The sequence below is a fragment of the Scyliorhinus canicula genome, chromosome 31, assembly GCF_902713615.1.
Source record: "Scyliorhinus canicula chromosome 31, sScyCan1.1, whole genome shotgun sequence".
In the NCBI taxonomy this organism is placed as follows: domain Eukaryota; kingdom Metazoa; phylum Chordata; class Chondrichthyes; order Carcharhiniformes; family Scyliorhinidae; genus Scyliorhinus; species Scyliorhinus canicula.
Window position 1 is genome coordinate 11,677,195 of NC_052176.1, and position 15,787 is coordinate 11,692,981.

General features: G+C 49.6%; 4 protein-coding genes across 6 annotated transcripts in view; 2 read left to right on the top strand and 2 right to left on the bottom strand.

Annotated features, from left to right (window-relative positions):
- Window positions 1–15,787, top strand: part of LOC119958898 (late histone H2B.L4-like) — a 70,127-nt gene that overhangs the window by 48,825 nt on the left and 5,515 nt on the right. The window lies entirely within an intron of this gene.
- The window catches only part of LOC119958896 (late histone H2B.L4-like), a 135,610-nt gene that overhangs the window by 23,144 nt on the left and 96,679 nt on the right, over window positions 1–15,787 (top strand). Inside the window, exons 1-2 of one of the 2 annotated variants that reach the window (XM_038787418.1) lie at window positions 4,783–4,794; window positions 5,131–5,201. The exons of the other annotated variant lie outside the window; for it this stretch is intronic. The gene's annotated coding sequence lies outside the window, so the exon portion shown is untranslated. Of the gene's footprint in view, window positions 1–4,782; window positions 4,795–5,130; window positions 5,202–15,787 lie in introns of those variants that run through there. 2 annotated transcript variants of the gene reach the window in all.
- Window positions 746–1,669, bottom strand: LOC119958918 (histone H4). Its single transcript, XM_038787443.1, has one exon. It carries the CDS (start codon window positions 1,626–1,628, stop codon window positions 1,317–1,319), a length of 312 nt encoding a protein of 103 aa, XP_038643371.1. The 5' UTR covers window positions 1,629–1,669; the 3' UTR covers window positions 746–1,316.
- Window positions 2,176–3,088, bottom strand: LOC119958873 (histone H1-like). Its single transcript, XM_038787388.1, has one exon. It carries the CDS (start codon window positions 3,047–3,049, stop codon window positions 2,372–2,374), a length of 678 nt encoding a protein of 225 aa, XP_038643316.1. The 5' UTR covers window positions 3,050–3,088; the 3' UTR covers window positions 2,176–2,371.

Genomic DNA, 15,787 nt, shown 5'->3' on the forward strand with positions numbered 1-15,787 from the left:
TGGGAAACTGAAATTATTGTAGCTCCAATAAAAATGCTTTGATATTACATACTGAGCGGCAAAATTGACAACAGCATATTATATAAACGATGAATTTCCCTGGAGACGAGAAACTTCATTATAATGTGAATGTAAATGTAACCGTAATGTAACCGGAAGCTCTTTTCCTGAAAGACTTGGTGGCTCTTAAAAGAGCCTTTGTTGTTGTTATTATTGGTGAAGCCGGGTTTTAGGCGCGTTCCCCGCGGATGCGGCGGGCCAGCTGGATGTCTTTGGGCATGATGGTGACTCGCTTGGCGTGGATGGCGCACAGGTTGGTGTCCTCAAAGAGCCCCACCAGGTAAGCCTCGCTGGCCTCCTGCAGGGCCATGACGGCGGAGCTCTGGAAGCGCAGGTCTGTCTTGAAGTCCTGAGCGATCTCTCGCACCAGGCGCTGGAAGGGCAGTTTGCGGATCAGCAGCTCGGTGGATTTCTGGTAGCGGCGGATCTCCCTCAGAGCCACAGTGCCGGGTCTGTAGCGATGAGGCTTCTTCACTCCGCCCGTGGCTGGAGCGCTCTTGCGGGCCGCTTTGGTAGCCAGCTGTTTGCGAGGAGCTTTGCCTCCAGTCGATTTGCGCGCTGTCTGCTTGGTCCTGGCCATGATGTGAAACTGGGTGAAAGGCAGAGGCTGAGAATGCTGGCGCCGCTCTCTCACTGCCTATTTAAGGCATTATAGTGACCGCCCTCTTCTCCTCATTGGATGCAGCCCGATCCCGTGGACAAGTTTGAAAAGAGCGATGGGCGGCAAGGATATCAGGGCCCTGATTGGTGGACCTGCAACTGACAAACCATCAATTTCAAAAAGCCCGCCAATTTCACAGGGACAGGGAACGGATATTTGAGACCATCGAAAAAAAATCAATCTCGAATTGTGAATATCAAAAACATCTCAATGATTCCTGCTCCCATTTTTGTCCCGGATTCGACTCACCCGAGGTTAGATGAATAAAACCGAGCAGGCACAGAATTCCCGCTGTCATTACAATGTCCGTGTTCACTATGTGCGGTTACAGGGCTGACTGCGGAGAAAGGTTGTTTCAGACTGTACAGCAAATCTATGTGGCCTTCTAATGAGAAAACAAATGAATGATAGGAAAGGATTTCCTGCTATAACGCCACCCGTCTTAACAGGAAATCGAGGTTTCCAGGGTCTGACTCGCTAAACCAGCTCCATGGGTTATTCTGCTGCAATTCTGAGGTCAGTGCTCTCAATGTGAGGGTTTGGGCGGCTCTGAAAAGAGCCTTTGGGTTTTGTTAAAATAGTCAAATGGAGTTTCTCAGCCGCCGAATCCATAGAGAGTGCGGCCCTGGCGTTTGAGAGCGTAAACCACATCCATGGCGGTGACCGTCTTGCGTTTGGCGTGTTCAGTGTAGGTGACGGCGTCCCTGATCACATTCTCCAGGAAAACCTTCAGCACCCCGCGAGTCTCCTCATAGATCAAACCCGAGATGCGCTTGACCCCGCCACGGCGAGCCAGGCGGCGGATTGCTGGTTTGGTGATGCCCTGGATGTTATCACGAAGCACTTTGCGGTGCCGCTTTGCTCCGCCTTTGCCCAGTCCTTTGCCTCCTTTCCCTCTGCCAGACATGATGCTTCTTCAGTCAAATCGCTGCTGAATGAGAGACGAGCTGCTGCACTTTCCTTTATTATACAGCCCGCCCCGACCTGACTGAGAAAGAGAGAGAGGCGGGGAGCAGACTGAGTGACAGACAGAGCAGTGAAATGTCTTTGACCATCCAGCTCCGCCTCCTGCCTGCTCCAACCCACATTTTATATTCCAAACAGAAGTGAAAAGAACGCGCTGAACACGTACAAACTGCAACATCACAAAGCAGCTAGTTAGAAACGCGGATCTATTAAATCCAGGCATGTCAGTAATAATCCGGCCTCAGTCCACTCCTTTCTAGAACCAGCCCAACTATCTGCTCCCATTTCAACCCCAGCTCCGATTCCATCCCCACACAACTCGGGTCGGGAATTTTACTAACATCCCTTCCAGCTGATATAAAGTGTTTGAGTTGAGGTGGGATTTCTCCGCCATGTTAACTATTTTACACACTCTTCCCATGAATGTGTCACTGTTCCCCGGACACATCCCGGTTAGGAAGAAGCAGCAACTTCCCTGTGTTTTAGTGCAGAGTGGGGGGAGAAGCCCGGTGCAGAGCATGTCAGCGAGTGAGCGGCAATACTGGATTGACATTTCTATCTGAAATCTGCTCCCAGCACCGGGACAGGGATTCATTGGTCGGGGGATCAGCTCTTTCCGGAGAGATGTGGGTGGCTCTGAGAAGAGCCTTTGGGTTCAGAGGTTTACAATTTGCTCGCGTTCTTTCACTTCTTTGCTGGTTTCTTAGCCTTTGCTGATTTCACTTTGGGCTTGACCCTCGATTGGATCTGCTTTTTTCCGCCCTTGATCTTTTTCACAGGAGAACTTTTCTTCGGGGCTGCTTTCTTCGCGCTCTTTTTGGGAGCTGCCGCCTTCTTGGCTGCGGGTTTCTTGGGAGATTTCTTGGCTGCGGGTTTCTTGGCTGCTGCTTTCCTGGGAGATTTCTTGGTTGCGGGTTTCTTGAGAGTTTTCTTGGCTGCGGGTTTCTTGGGTGCTGCTTTCTTGGGAGATTTCTTGGCTGCTGCTTTCTTCACTAAAGGTTTCTTGCCTGCTCCGGTCTTTATCACTTTCCCCCCGGCTGTCTTCTTAACGATCTTGAAGGAGCCGGAGGCGCCCGTGCCCTTGACCTGAGCCAAGCTGCCGTTGTCCACACTCCTCTTGACACTTTGCTTAATCTGGGACCCCCGTTTATCCACATCGACCCCTTTGCTCCACAGCTGCTTCTTTATGGCCTGGAAGGAAACCCCCTTGCGATCGCCGCTATCCGCCACAATCTTGTGGATCAGCTCGGCCAGCCCGGGACCTTCTGGTTTCTTCCGGGGAACCACCTTCTTCTGCTTCTTGACAGCCTTGACTGGGGCGGCGACTGGAGGAGCCGTTTCGGCGGCTGCACTTTCGCTCATGTCCGGGACTCGGCACAAATTCTCTCCGTCAATGTGAAGTGGCTGAGAAATGAAGCCTCTGGTGGCGGCACTGAGCAACTTAAAGGCAGCGAGCGGACGGGGCGGAGACAACCTGCTCTCAGCTCCAGGCTGCTGCTGCTGCGTCTGTGTTTTTCTCTGGTCATAAACTCTCCAATTCCACTCAAATTCCAGCTCCACAGTGTCCCAGGATAAATCCTTCCTGTCTCTCACACTCTAATGTTTGCTGTAGGAAAGGTTTCCCGCGATTTGAAGGCTCCATTTCGGATTTAAACCCGTTTTACTGATGCACTGTTCGCCCTCTCTCACCCGATCGCTCTCATTTTCCCAACCTTTCCGCAGAAATCTGGAAAGCAGCATCTAAACCGCCCTGAAATCCAACTTGGGAAAGTAGGAGGGGATCAGGGGGATTGATTGAATGAACAATATTTCCATTTTGTCCCAGAGGAATTGGGAGATCTGCTGATCAGAGCGGACACACAAACACAGTTGGTTTCTCCTGTTTGGCCCGCCCCTTTCACTCTCTCTTCCACAATATTCACATCCACACACAAGGTTTGGAAATTACATTTCCCAGGGCAGAATTCTCCCTCTTCTCAACATTTGTTTCCAAATCGGTGCCTTAATTGTAGATTTTCATCTCACTTACTGATCAACTGAGTTTTCTGCTCCCTATCTTCTGTTTCCCTAAATACCCGGCAGCAGCAAGTCATATTTTTAAATCTAAACTCATTGATGACACGCTTTACTTGAATGTGGAAATACAATTGATCTCCTCTCCAACAGTGGAGATTTTCCTGATTGATGTCATCCTCCTGCACTGCCGGTAACACTGAACCCCAAACTCAACAAGCAGGGACAGACAGTTAAAGAATAGTCCCACCCCCTCTGAGAGTGGAGATTTTCACAGTGACACACAGATTCTGACCATTCTGATCCGAACAGCAAATTTAAAAAATAAAGATGGACTCAAAGAGGGAACGTGTAAACCAGGAGAACGTGTAAACTAGTGGGGAGTGTAAACCAGGGACAATAATAAATGAGGGGAGTGTGTTCACCAGAGAAATGTGTAAAATCAGTGGAAGATGCATAATCAAAGACATTCTCCCCGTGTGTGGGTTCCCCCGGGTGCTCAGACTTCCTCCCACAGGCCAAGCATAGAACAGAGAACAGTACACCACAGAACAAGCCCTTCGGCCCTCGATGTTGTGCCGAACAATGATCACCCTACTCAACCCCACGTATAAACCCGTAACCCAACTCCTTCTGCCCTGCAGTAATTCTCGAGTTCTATGGAAAATGAAGTCAGTCGGTGAATTGTTAGTTTGCAGAAAGTATGAGTTTGAGGGGCTGAATGGCAGTGTAATAACAAACAAGCTGCAGGCAATGGCTGCAAATTGAATATCTCATTGGGACAAACACACAGCTACAAAGGTGATTGGTTGAGCCCTGGGGCGCAGGGCCACTTGCACCCACACACACACTGTCCCCCCAACACGGGCTCTATCGGAGGTTTTGCTCCAAATGTGATGACAGTGAAATGGGGAATATTCCCATTGATTCTCAATGCGGAATTGCTGCGCAGATCTGCGCATGCCCGGGGTAGCCCCGCCCCCTGCCTGTCGTCACTGAGATTACGCGCGCATGCGCAGCCCCGCCCTCACACACACTCCATTTGCTCAGTGTGGAGACGCTTTGTTCAAACTGAGTGAAATGTCAGGGCCCAGGTCAGCGAGGAAACAGCGTTCTCATTGCAGCAGCCCATCCATTTGGGAGTGTGAGCAAAGAGGCTCAGAGATCATTACTGACTCGGGGGGAGTTCAGGGAGAATCGGGGGCTGTTTGCAAGAGGCGCAGCGGGAGCCCCATCTTGTTCCGGGACTTGGAGTGAGCGGGGGGAAGGGAGAGCTCTTTCTGGGCCTGGCTTATTGTCTGATTCTGGGGCAGGATTTGGACAGTATTTTCTATTTTTACTAATTATCAGTTGAAAGAATTGTTTAATTTATCATTGGCCTCATCTGACCCTGATTTACAAGAATTTTTTTTCTTCCCAACGTTCATCAGATGAAGAGATGAGTTCCAAGATGATGATACCTCAGCAACATGAATGTGCAGCCGTCTCCTTCTAACTGACAGTAAGTACAATATTAATCCAACATTGCAGAGACACAGACACAACATCAGCTCCACCGTCACAGGGAACAGAAGCAGCCACACTTACATTGAGCTCAAGTCCCAGATAAACATGTCCTATCCAACAGTGACACACAAGAGGGCAGGTGGGATAACTTTCCACAATTCACCCCTAGTCCATGAACTTTTTGCAGACAGTGCAGAAAGAGGCCATTTGGCCCATCGAGTCTTCACCAACCCACTTAAGCCCACACTTCCACCCTATCCCTGTAACCCAATAACCCCACCTAACCTTTTTTGCTCACTAAGGGCAATTTATCATGGCCAATCCACCTGACCTTCATGACTTTGGACTGTGGGAGGAAAGCGGAGCACCCGGAGGAAACCCACGCAAACACGGGGAGAACGTGCAGACTCCACACAGACAGTGTCCCAGTGGGTAATCCAACCTGGGACCCTGGCGCTGTGAAGCCACAGTGCTATCCACTTGTGCTACCTTGCTGCCCTATCATGGAACGTCGAATCAACTTGTTTTGATAACAGCTTTTCATCTGTAAATTAATCAGGAAAGTATTAATTAGGCTATAGATTGAGCAATCAACGTGGAAGTATCCATTTGCACTTTTTTGAAACTTTGTTGGGCTAAAATGTATCAGAAGCACTTTAATCTCACAAGTTGTGAACCTTAGGCACATGTAAAAAGTCAGATAGTAGAGCTGATTGAAAAATACATAATTAATCCTAAATTTGTACTGAGACAAGTCCAAAATAAAATATTGGGGGAATGTCCAATTCACATAACAAGCATGTCTTTCGGGACTTCTGGGAGGAAATGGGAGCATGTGGAGGAAACCCATGGAGACACGGGGAAAATGTGCAGACTCTGCAGAGGCAGCGACCAAGTGGGAAACAAATCTTGGACCGTGGCGCTGTGAACCTCTCCCCTGATATACACAATGCCCTGTTACAAACTGTTTTTTCACACTCCCCTGGTTTGCATGCTGACTTGGTTTCACACTGCCCTGGTTTGCATGCTGACTTGGTTTCACACTGCCCTGGTTTGCATGCTGACTTGGTTTCACACTGCCCTGGTTTGCATGCTGACTTGGTTTCACACTGCCCTGGTTTGCATGCTGACTTGGTTTCACACTGCCCTGGTTTGCATGCTGACTTGGTTTCACACTGCCCCTGGTTTGCATGCTGACTTGGTTCACACTGCCCTGGTTTGCATGCTGACTTGGTTTCACACTCCCTGGTTTGCATGCTGACTTGGTTTCACACTGCCCTGGTTTGCATGCTGACTTGGTTTCACACTGCCCTGGTTTGCATGCTGACTTGGTTTCACACTGCCCTGGTTTGCATGCTGACTTGGTTTCACACTGCCCTGGTTTGCATGCTGACTTGGTTTCACACTGCCCTGGTTTGCATGCTGACTTGGTTTCACACTGCCCTGGTTTGCATGCTGACTTGGTTTCACACTCCCCTGGTTTGCATGCTGACTTGGTTTCACACTCCCTGGTTTGCATGCTGACTTGGTTTCACACTCCCCTGGTTTGCATGCTGACTTGGTTACACACTGCCCTGGTTTGCATGCTGACTTGGTTTCACACTGCCCTGGTTTGCATGCTGACTTGGTTTCACACTGCCCTGGTTTGCATGCTGACTTGGTTTCACACTGCCCTGGTTGCATGCTGACTTGGTTTCACACTCCCTGGTTTGCATGCTGACTTGGTTACACACTGCCCTGGTTTGCATGCTGACTTGGTTTCACACTCCCCTGGTTTGCATGCTGACTTGGTTTCACACTCGCCCTGGTTTGCATGCTGACTTGGTTTCACACTGCCCTGGTTTGCATGCTGACTTGGTTTCACACTGCCCTGGTTTGCATGCTGACTTGGTTTCACACTGCCCTGGTTTGCATGCTGACTTGGTTTCACACTCCCCTGGTTTGCATGCTGACTTGGTTTCACACTCCCCTGGTTTGCATGCTGACTTGGTTTCACACTCCCCTGGTTTGAGCTCTCAACTGATGTACACACTCCCCAATTTGCACACACTCTTGTTGTGCATCTTTACCAGGTTCCATACACTCCCCTGGTTGAGATACCTCCCCTATTTTACACATTCCCCTAGTTTGCATATTCCCCTGCTTCACACACTCCCCTGCATTATACGCACTCCTCTGCTTCATACATCCCCCTGCTTCATACACCCCCCTGCGTAATGCACCCCCCTGCGTGATACACCGCACTACTTTATGCAGTCCCCTGGTTTACACATCCCCCTGCTGTATGAACTCCCATACTTCATACATCCCCCTGCTTTATACACTCCCCTGGTTCACACATCCCCCTGCTGTATACACTCCCATGCTTCATACATCCTGCTGTTTAATTACCCCACTGCTTTATACAATCCTCTGCTTGATCCACTCCCCTGGTTTACACATCACCCTGCTCTATGCATTGACATGCTTTATCCATCCCCCTGCTTCATAGGTCCCCCTGCTTTATGTACTCCCCTGGACTTTGTTTTCGGCCTGCATGGAGCTTATACACTCCATGATATCTCTCAGTTCTAGCAGTGCTCCCAGGCCTCGTTTCCTGTCCTCCCCCAGAACTGGCAAGTCCAGTCCATCGAGGAATAGCTTCATCCACGAGTTTGCACTGAGTGCTGAATTTGGTGCATTTGACTGCTATAGTGAGAGTTTGGTGACTGAGGGAGTATAAGGGTTCATTTTTATCTAAAGTCTAGTCTTTTTTTTATTTAGTTAAATAACTTAAAAGGTGCTGTTTGGTTTAGAAGAAGGTGAATTTTCAATCAGCTTTAAACAAGGTTCAACTTGTAGGTACTTGCAGCTGGAGCTTGTTAATTAGTTAATTGGATAAGGCCAGTTTTCAGAGGCTAGATTCACAGTATAAAAAGGATCCAGCTACAGTGCAGACATTGTTTGCACTGAGTGCTGAACGTGGTGCATTTGAGTGCTGTAGTGAGAGTTTGGTGACTGAGGGAGTGCTGAATTTGAGTGCTATAGTGAGAGTTTGGTGACTGAGGGAGTGCTGAATTTGGTGCATTTGAGTGCTGTAGTAAGAGTTAGGTGACTGAGGGAGTGCTGAATTTGGTGCATTTGAGTGCTATAGTGAGAGTTTGGTGACTGAGGGAGTGCTGAATTTGGTGCATTTGAGTGCTATAGTGAGAGTTAGGTGACTGAGGGAGTGCTGAATTTGGTGCATTTGAGTGCTATAGTGAGAGTTAGGTGAGGAGGGAGTAAGGTGCTCCTTTCATTTCATTTCTGCAAAGAGCGAGAAGGGAGCCAGGAGTTCACAGAGTGCAGCCGACTGGGAGCAGAGTCAGAGGGTGGAGGTCCAGTTGGTCCACAGGGCAGCTATATTCTGTAAGTTAAGAGGGGATGGAGGCTAGGGCAGTTGCATACTCCTCCTGTAGGATGTGGGTGGTGAGGGATACCACCGGTGTCCCCTCTGACTATACCTGCGGGAAGTGCACCCAACTCCAGCTCCTCGGAGACCGTGTTAGGGAACTAGAGCTGGAGCTGGATGAACTTCGGATCATCCAGGAGGCAGAGGGGGTAATAGGGAGTCACAGGGAGGTAACCGCACCCAAGGTGCAGGACAGGAGTAGCTGGGTTACAGTCAGGGGAAGGAAAACAAATGGGCAGACAGTGCAGAGATCCCTCGTGGCCGTTCCCCTTCAAAACAAGTATACTATTTTGGATGCTGTTGGGGGGATGACCTACCGGGGGAAGGCCCTAGCGGCCAGGTCTCTGGCACTGAGTCTGGCTCTGGGGCTCAGAGGGGAAGGGGGGGGGGAATAGAAAAGCAATAGTAATAGGAGATTCAATGGTTAGGGGAATAGATAGGAGATTCTGTGGTCGCGAGCGAGACTCCCGGAAGGTATGTTGCCTCCCTGGGTGCCAGGGCCAGGGATGTCTCGGATCGTGTCTTCAGAATCCTGAAAGGGGGAGGGTGAGCAGCCAGAAGTCATGGTGCACATTGGTTCAAACGACGGAGGTAGGAAAAGGGGTGTGGAGGTAATAAACAAGTTTAGGGAGTTAGGCTGGAAGTTAAAGGCCAGGACAGACAGAATTGTCATCACTGGTTTGTTGCCGGTGCCACGTGTCAGCGAGGCTAGGAATAGGGAGAGAGTGCAGTTGCACACCTGGCTGCAGGAATGGTGCAGGAGGGAGGGCTTCAGGTATTTGGATAATTGGAGAGCATTCTGGGGAAGGTGGGACCTGTACAAGCAGGACGGGTTGCATCTGAACCAGAGGGGCACCAATATCCCGGGAGGGAGGTTTTCTAGTACTCTTCAGGAGGGTTTAAACTAATTTGGTAGGGGAATGGGAAACGGATTTGTAGTCCAGCAACTAAGGAAGCCGATATTCAGCTCACCAAAGTGTGTAGTGACGCAGTGGGGAAGGTAACACTGACAAAGGAGAGTACTTGCAGGCACGGAGATGGGTTGAAGTGTGTATACTTCAACGCAAGAAGCATCAGGAATAAGGTGGGTGAACTTAAGGCATGGATCGGTACTTGGGACTAGGATGTGGTGGCCATCACGGAAACTTGGATAGAAAAGGGGCAGAAGCGGTTGTTGGAGGTCCCTGGTTATAGATGTTTGAACAAGATTAGGGAGGATGGTAAAAAAGGTGGGGGGGGGGGTGGCATTCTTAATTAGAGATAGTACAACAGCTGCAGAAAGTCAGTTCGAGTAGGATCTGCCTACTAAGGTAGTATGGGTTGAAGTCAGAAATAGGAAAGGAGCAGTCACCTTGTTGGGAGTTTTCTATAGCCCCCCCCCCCCCCCCCATAGCAGCAGAGATGTGGAGGAACAGATTTTGGAAAGGTGCAGAAGTCACAGGGTAGTAGGCATGGGTGACTTCTACTTCCCAAACATTGAGTGGAAACTCTTTAGATCAAATAGTTTGGATGGGGTAGTGTTTGTGTAGTGTGCCCAGGAAGCATTTCTAACACAGTATGTAGATTGTCTGACCACAGGGGAGGCCATATTGGATTTGGTACTTGGTAATGAACCAGGGCAAGTGACAGATTTGTTAGTGGGGGAGCATTTTGGAGGTAGTGACTACAATTCTGTGACTTCCACTTCAGCAATGTTTAGGTGCGTGCAACAGAACAAGGCTTACAATTGGGGGAAAGGTAAATACAATGCTGTAAGACAAGAACTGAAGTGCATAAGTTGGGAACATAGGCTGTCAAGGAAGAACACGTGAAATGTGGAACTTGTTCAAGGGTCAGGTACTAAATGTCTTTGATATGTATGTCCCTGTCAGGCAGGGAACATATAGTCAAGTGAGGGAATCATGGTTGACAAGAGGTTGAATGTCTTGTTAAGAGGAAGAAAGAGACTTGTGTAAGGCTGAGGAAACAAGGTTCAGACAGGGCGCTGGAGGGATACAAGATAGCCAGGAGGGAACTGAAGAAAGGGATTAGGAGAGCTAAGAGAGGGCATGAAAAATCTTTGGCGGGTAGGATCAAGGAAAACCCCAAGGCCTTTTACACATTTGTGAGAAATATGAGAATGACTAGAGCGAGGGTAGGTCCGATCAAGGACAGTAGCGGGTGATTGTGTATTGAGTCTGAAGAGATAGGAGAGGTCTTGAACGAGTACTTTTCTTGAGTATTTACAAACGAGAGGGGCCATATTGTTGGAGAGGACAGTGTGAAACAGACTGGAAAGCTCGAGGAGATACTTGTCAGGAAGGAAGATGTGTTGGGCATTTTGAAAAACTTGAGGATAGACAAGGCCCCAGAGCCTGACGGGATACACCCTAGGATTCTATGGGAAGCAAGAAATGAAATTGCAGAGCCGTTGTCAATGATCTTTTCGAACTCACTGTCAACAGGGGTGGTACCAGGAGGTTGGAGAGTGGCGAATGTTGTGCCTCTGTTCAAAAAAGGGAATAGGGAAAACCCTGGGAATTACAGGCCAGTTAGTCTTACTTCGGTGGTAGGCAAAGTAATGGAAAGGGCACTGAGGGATAGGATTTCTGTGCATCTGAAAAGGCACTGCTTGATTAGGGATAGTCAGCACGGATGTGTGAGGGGTAGGTCTTGCCTTACAAGTCTTATTGAATTCTTTGAGGAGGTGACCAAGCATGTGGATGAAGGTAAAGCAGTGGATGTAGTGTACATGGATTTTAGTAAGGCATTTGCTAAGGTTCCCATGGTAGGCGTATTCAGAAAGTAAGGAGGCATGGGATAGTGGGAAATTTTGCCAGTTGGATAATGAACTGGCTAACCAATAGAAATCAGAGATTGGTAGTGGATGGGAAATATTCAGCCTGGAGCCCAGTTACCAGTGGAGTACCGCAGGGATCAGTTCTGGGTCCTCTGCTGTTTGTGATTTTCATTAATAACTTGGATGAGGGAGTTGAAGGGTGGGTCAGTAAATTTGCAGATGATACGAAGATTGGTGGAGTTGTGGATAGTGAGGAGGGCTGTTGTCGGCTGCAAGGAGACATAGATAGGATGCAGAGCTGGGCTGAGAAGTGGTAGATGGAGTGTAACCCTGACAAGTGAGAGGTTGTCCATTTTGGAAGGAGAAATGTGAATGCGGAATACAGGGTTAACGGTAGGGTTCTTGGCAATGCTGAGGAGCAGAGAGATCTTGGGATCTATGTTGAAATGAAATGAAAAATGAAAATCGCTTATTGTCATGAGTAGGCTTCAATGAAGTTACGTGAAAAGCCCCTAGTCGCCACATACCGGCGCTTGTCCGGGGAGGCTGGTACGGGTATCAAACTGTGCTGCTGGCCTGCTTGGTGTGCTTTAAAAGCCAGCGATTTAGCCCAGTGAGCTAAACCAGACCCTATGTTCAGAGATCTTTGAACGTTGCCACTCAAGTGGATAGAGCTGTGAAGAAGGCCTATGGTGTGCTAGCGTTCATTGGCAGAGGGATTGAATTTAAGAGCCGTGAGGTGATGATGCAGCTGTACAAAACCTTGGTAAGGCCACATTTGGAGTACTGTGTGCAGTTCTGGTCACCTCATTTTTGGAAGGATGTGGAAGCTTTGGAAAAGGTGCTAAGGTAATTTACCAGGATGTTGCCTGGAATGGAGAGTAGGTCTTACGAGGAAAGGTTGAGGGTGCTCGGCCTTTTCTCATTAGAACGGAGAAGGATGAGAGGCGACTTGATAGAGGTTTATAAGATGATCAGGGGAATAGATAGAGTAGACAGTCCGAGACTTTTTTCCCCGAGTGGAACAAACCATTACAAGGGTACATAAATTTAAGGTGAATGGTGGAAGATACAGTGGGGATGTCAGAGGTAGGTTCTTTACCCAGAGAGTAGTGGGGGCATGCAATGCACTGCATGTGGAAGTAGTTGAGTCGGCAACATTAGTGACCTTCAAGCGGCTATTGGATATGTACATGGATTATGGTAGAATAATGGAGTGTAGATTAATTTGTTCTTAAGGGCAGCACGGTAGCATTGTGGAGAGCGCAATTGCTTCACAGCTCCAGGGTCCCAGGTTTGATTCCGCCTTGGGTCACTGTCTGTGCGGAGTCTGCACATCCACCCCGTGTGTGCGTGGGTTTCCTCCGTGTGCTCCGGTTTTCTCCCACAGTCCAAAGATGTGCAGGTTAGGTGGATTGGCCATGATAAATTGCCCTTATTGTCCAGAACTGCCGTCAGTGTTGGGTGGGGTTACTGGGTTATGGGGATAGGGTGGAGGTGTTGACCTTGGGTAGGGTGCTCTTTCCAAGAGCCGATGCAGACTCGATGGGCCGAGTGGCCTGCTTCTGCACTGTAAATTCTATGATAATCTATGATTAATCTCGGACAAAGGTTCGGCACAACATTGTGGGCCGAAGGGCCTGTTCTGTGCTGTATTTTTCTATGTTCTATGTTCCCCTGTTGGGGATCTGAGGTGTGCAGTCCCCGGTAAAAGTCCTCAAGGTCTTGTTAACCTTGTTTGGGTCTGTTTCTAGTGTGCCTCTGTTGTCCCTAATTTGCACAATCTTTCTGTTGGCTGCTCAGCTGGCCTTCTCTGCTGGTGTGCCAACAGGCGGCTGGCTTTGTCCCCGTGTTTGTATAGGGTTCCCCGTGCTTGGTGGAGTTGGTGCACTGCTTTACTCGTGGAGAGCAGGTCAAAGTCCATTTGTAGCTTTTCCCTCTCTGCCAAGAGCTCTATTGTTGGGGCTGACTGCTGCCTAGCCACTCTCTCCTCTCTCCCTTTGTGCTTTAAAGGCAATAGTTTCCCCTCCAATCACGGCCTTTAGCTCCTCCCAGACATGGAAGCTGAGACCTCCCCATTTTGGTTGTTTGTCGTAATCTCCGCTATGGCCTGTGATACCCTCTCGCTGAAAGCCATGTTGGCCAGTAGGGCAGCGCCCAACCTCTATGTGGGGCATTGGGTACTGCCCATCTCCAACCTCACATCCATATAATGTGGAGCATGGTCTGAGATTACGATTACGGAGACTCCGCCTTGACCAGCCCTGGGAGCACCGATTTTCCAACCAGAAAGAAGTGACTCCTCAAGTATATGTTGTGGACTGGTGAGAACAAGGAGAAATCCTGCTGCCCTGGGTGGGTGAACCTCCCACCGCCCCCATCTGCCCCATGAAGCGACCGGGTTCCTTCACCATGTTCAAGGTCTTCCCCGTTCCGGGGTTTGAGCTGTCTGTCCATGTGTTCTGTACACAGTTATAGTCCTCCACCCCCCACCATGATCAGTCGGTGTGTCGCTATGTAGGGGATTTCTGCCTTTGTCTTGTTAATGAATTTTGCGTTGTCCCAGTTGAGAGTGTTCACATTGACAGTACTACCGGTGCGCCATCCAACCATGACGTACCATCCCCCTGGGTCCGTTACCGTCATCGTCTCCTTAAACATAGTCCTGTTCTTTAACAGAATCACTACCCCCCAGGCCCTCGTCCCATGGCAGGAATGGTAAGTCTGTCCCACCCAGCCCTTCCTTAGCCACAGCCGGTCCTGCTCTCTCAGGTGTGTCTCTTGGAGGACGACTATGTCGGCTCTCATGTTTCTTCGGTGGGTGAAGACTCTGGATCTTTTCACTGGGCCTTTAAGTTCCTTGACATTCCAGGTTACCAGGTCCCTTTTCCCATCGCCTCCCCTTCCCGTCCCCCCGCTCCCATCTTCTTTCCCTTCCTCTGTCCCCTTTCCCCAAGCTCCTTTTCCCCTATACTTCTCCGTCCCTGCTGTTTGTTCTCACTCCCCCTGTCAGGCACTGTTTCCTCCCCCCCCCCCCCCCCCCCCCCCCCCCCGTTGGAAGACAGCCGCGGCCTCTATCTGCTGCATGTTCCCGGCGTTAGCTCTCCCGCTAGTGTGGTGACCCTCCTCCCGGGAGTTACTGTCCCGCTGTCCTCCCACCCAATCTCTGCGGTTTCTGTATGTTCTTTCCACATCATGCCCGACACTTGGTCCTCCACCTTTTGCCCTTGTCTACACGTATAGGGCCACCATCTTCCGCCTCTTCGTCAGTCAGTTGTGTTGTGGGGGTGGAGGAGGGGTGAGGTTCTTTTCTCCCCCTCCCCTCTCCAATTGTTGGTTTGCCAATGCGCTGCCGCTCTTCGCCTGGACCCCTTCGGCCTCTCCTGTGGTCACGGCCCCAGCCCGCAGTCTGTGACAAACGTATCTGCTTCAGTTGGGGCCTTAAAAACAATATTTTTTGCCCTGGTATGTGACCCAGGCCTGGCTGGATATAACATTCTTAAGTGAACGCCGCTTTCGTACAGCGCTGCTTTGGCCCTGTTAAATCCAGCTCTGCACGTGGCCAGGTCAGCCCCAATGTCCTGATAAATTCAGAGTCTGTGTCCTTCCCAATTTCAGTTCCTCATGTTTAAAAATAAAAAACCAATGAGGAGACAATAAAATGGAGTTCTGCTCCGATCGGGCTGAGAAGCCCGAAGTGCCGGGACCTGCGCAGGAGACCACCCACGATGCAGTCGTCAATCACCCCAGCCCCGGAGAGAGAGAAGGTGAACAAAACCCCGAGAAATGGAGAGAGGCCCACAATTCAAACAAGAACGAAAACAGAGAGAGAGACAAAAGGGACCAAGGGGAGAGAGACCCCACGAGACAGAGAGAAGTAAAGACCGACGGGAGGAGACAAGAAGAGGGGCAAAACACACCTCCAAAAAGACGGAGTTCTCCTTTGATCAGTCCGAACTGCTGGCACCAGTGGAGGAGCCGCCCACGATGCTGGCACTATGTCTTCACTTACAATTCTTTAGTTGCTCACCCAATAGACCTTTTTTTTTCTCTTCCCCTGTACTCTGGTAAGTGCCTCCTTATGCCAAGATCTGAACTTTCCAAAATATTTGAATTGTTGCACTTGAAGGTGTTTTTGATTGTAGTGGAGAGCCTCCACGTGTGAGCTACCCCCTCTGAACTCAGCCCCCCTCTGTTTAGACTCATAACTCATTTTCCAAATTCCCCTCATTTCACACATTCACAGGTTTACATATTCCCCTTGTTTTGCACACTCTCCTTGTTTTACACAGTCCTATGGTTTACACATTATCCTGGTTAACCCACTCATCTGCTCAATACACTCCCCTGTTCCACACACGACTCTGGTTTA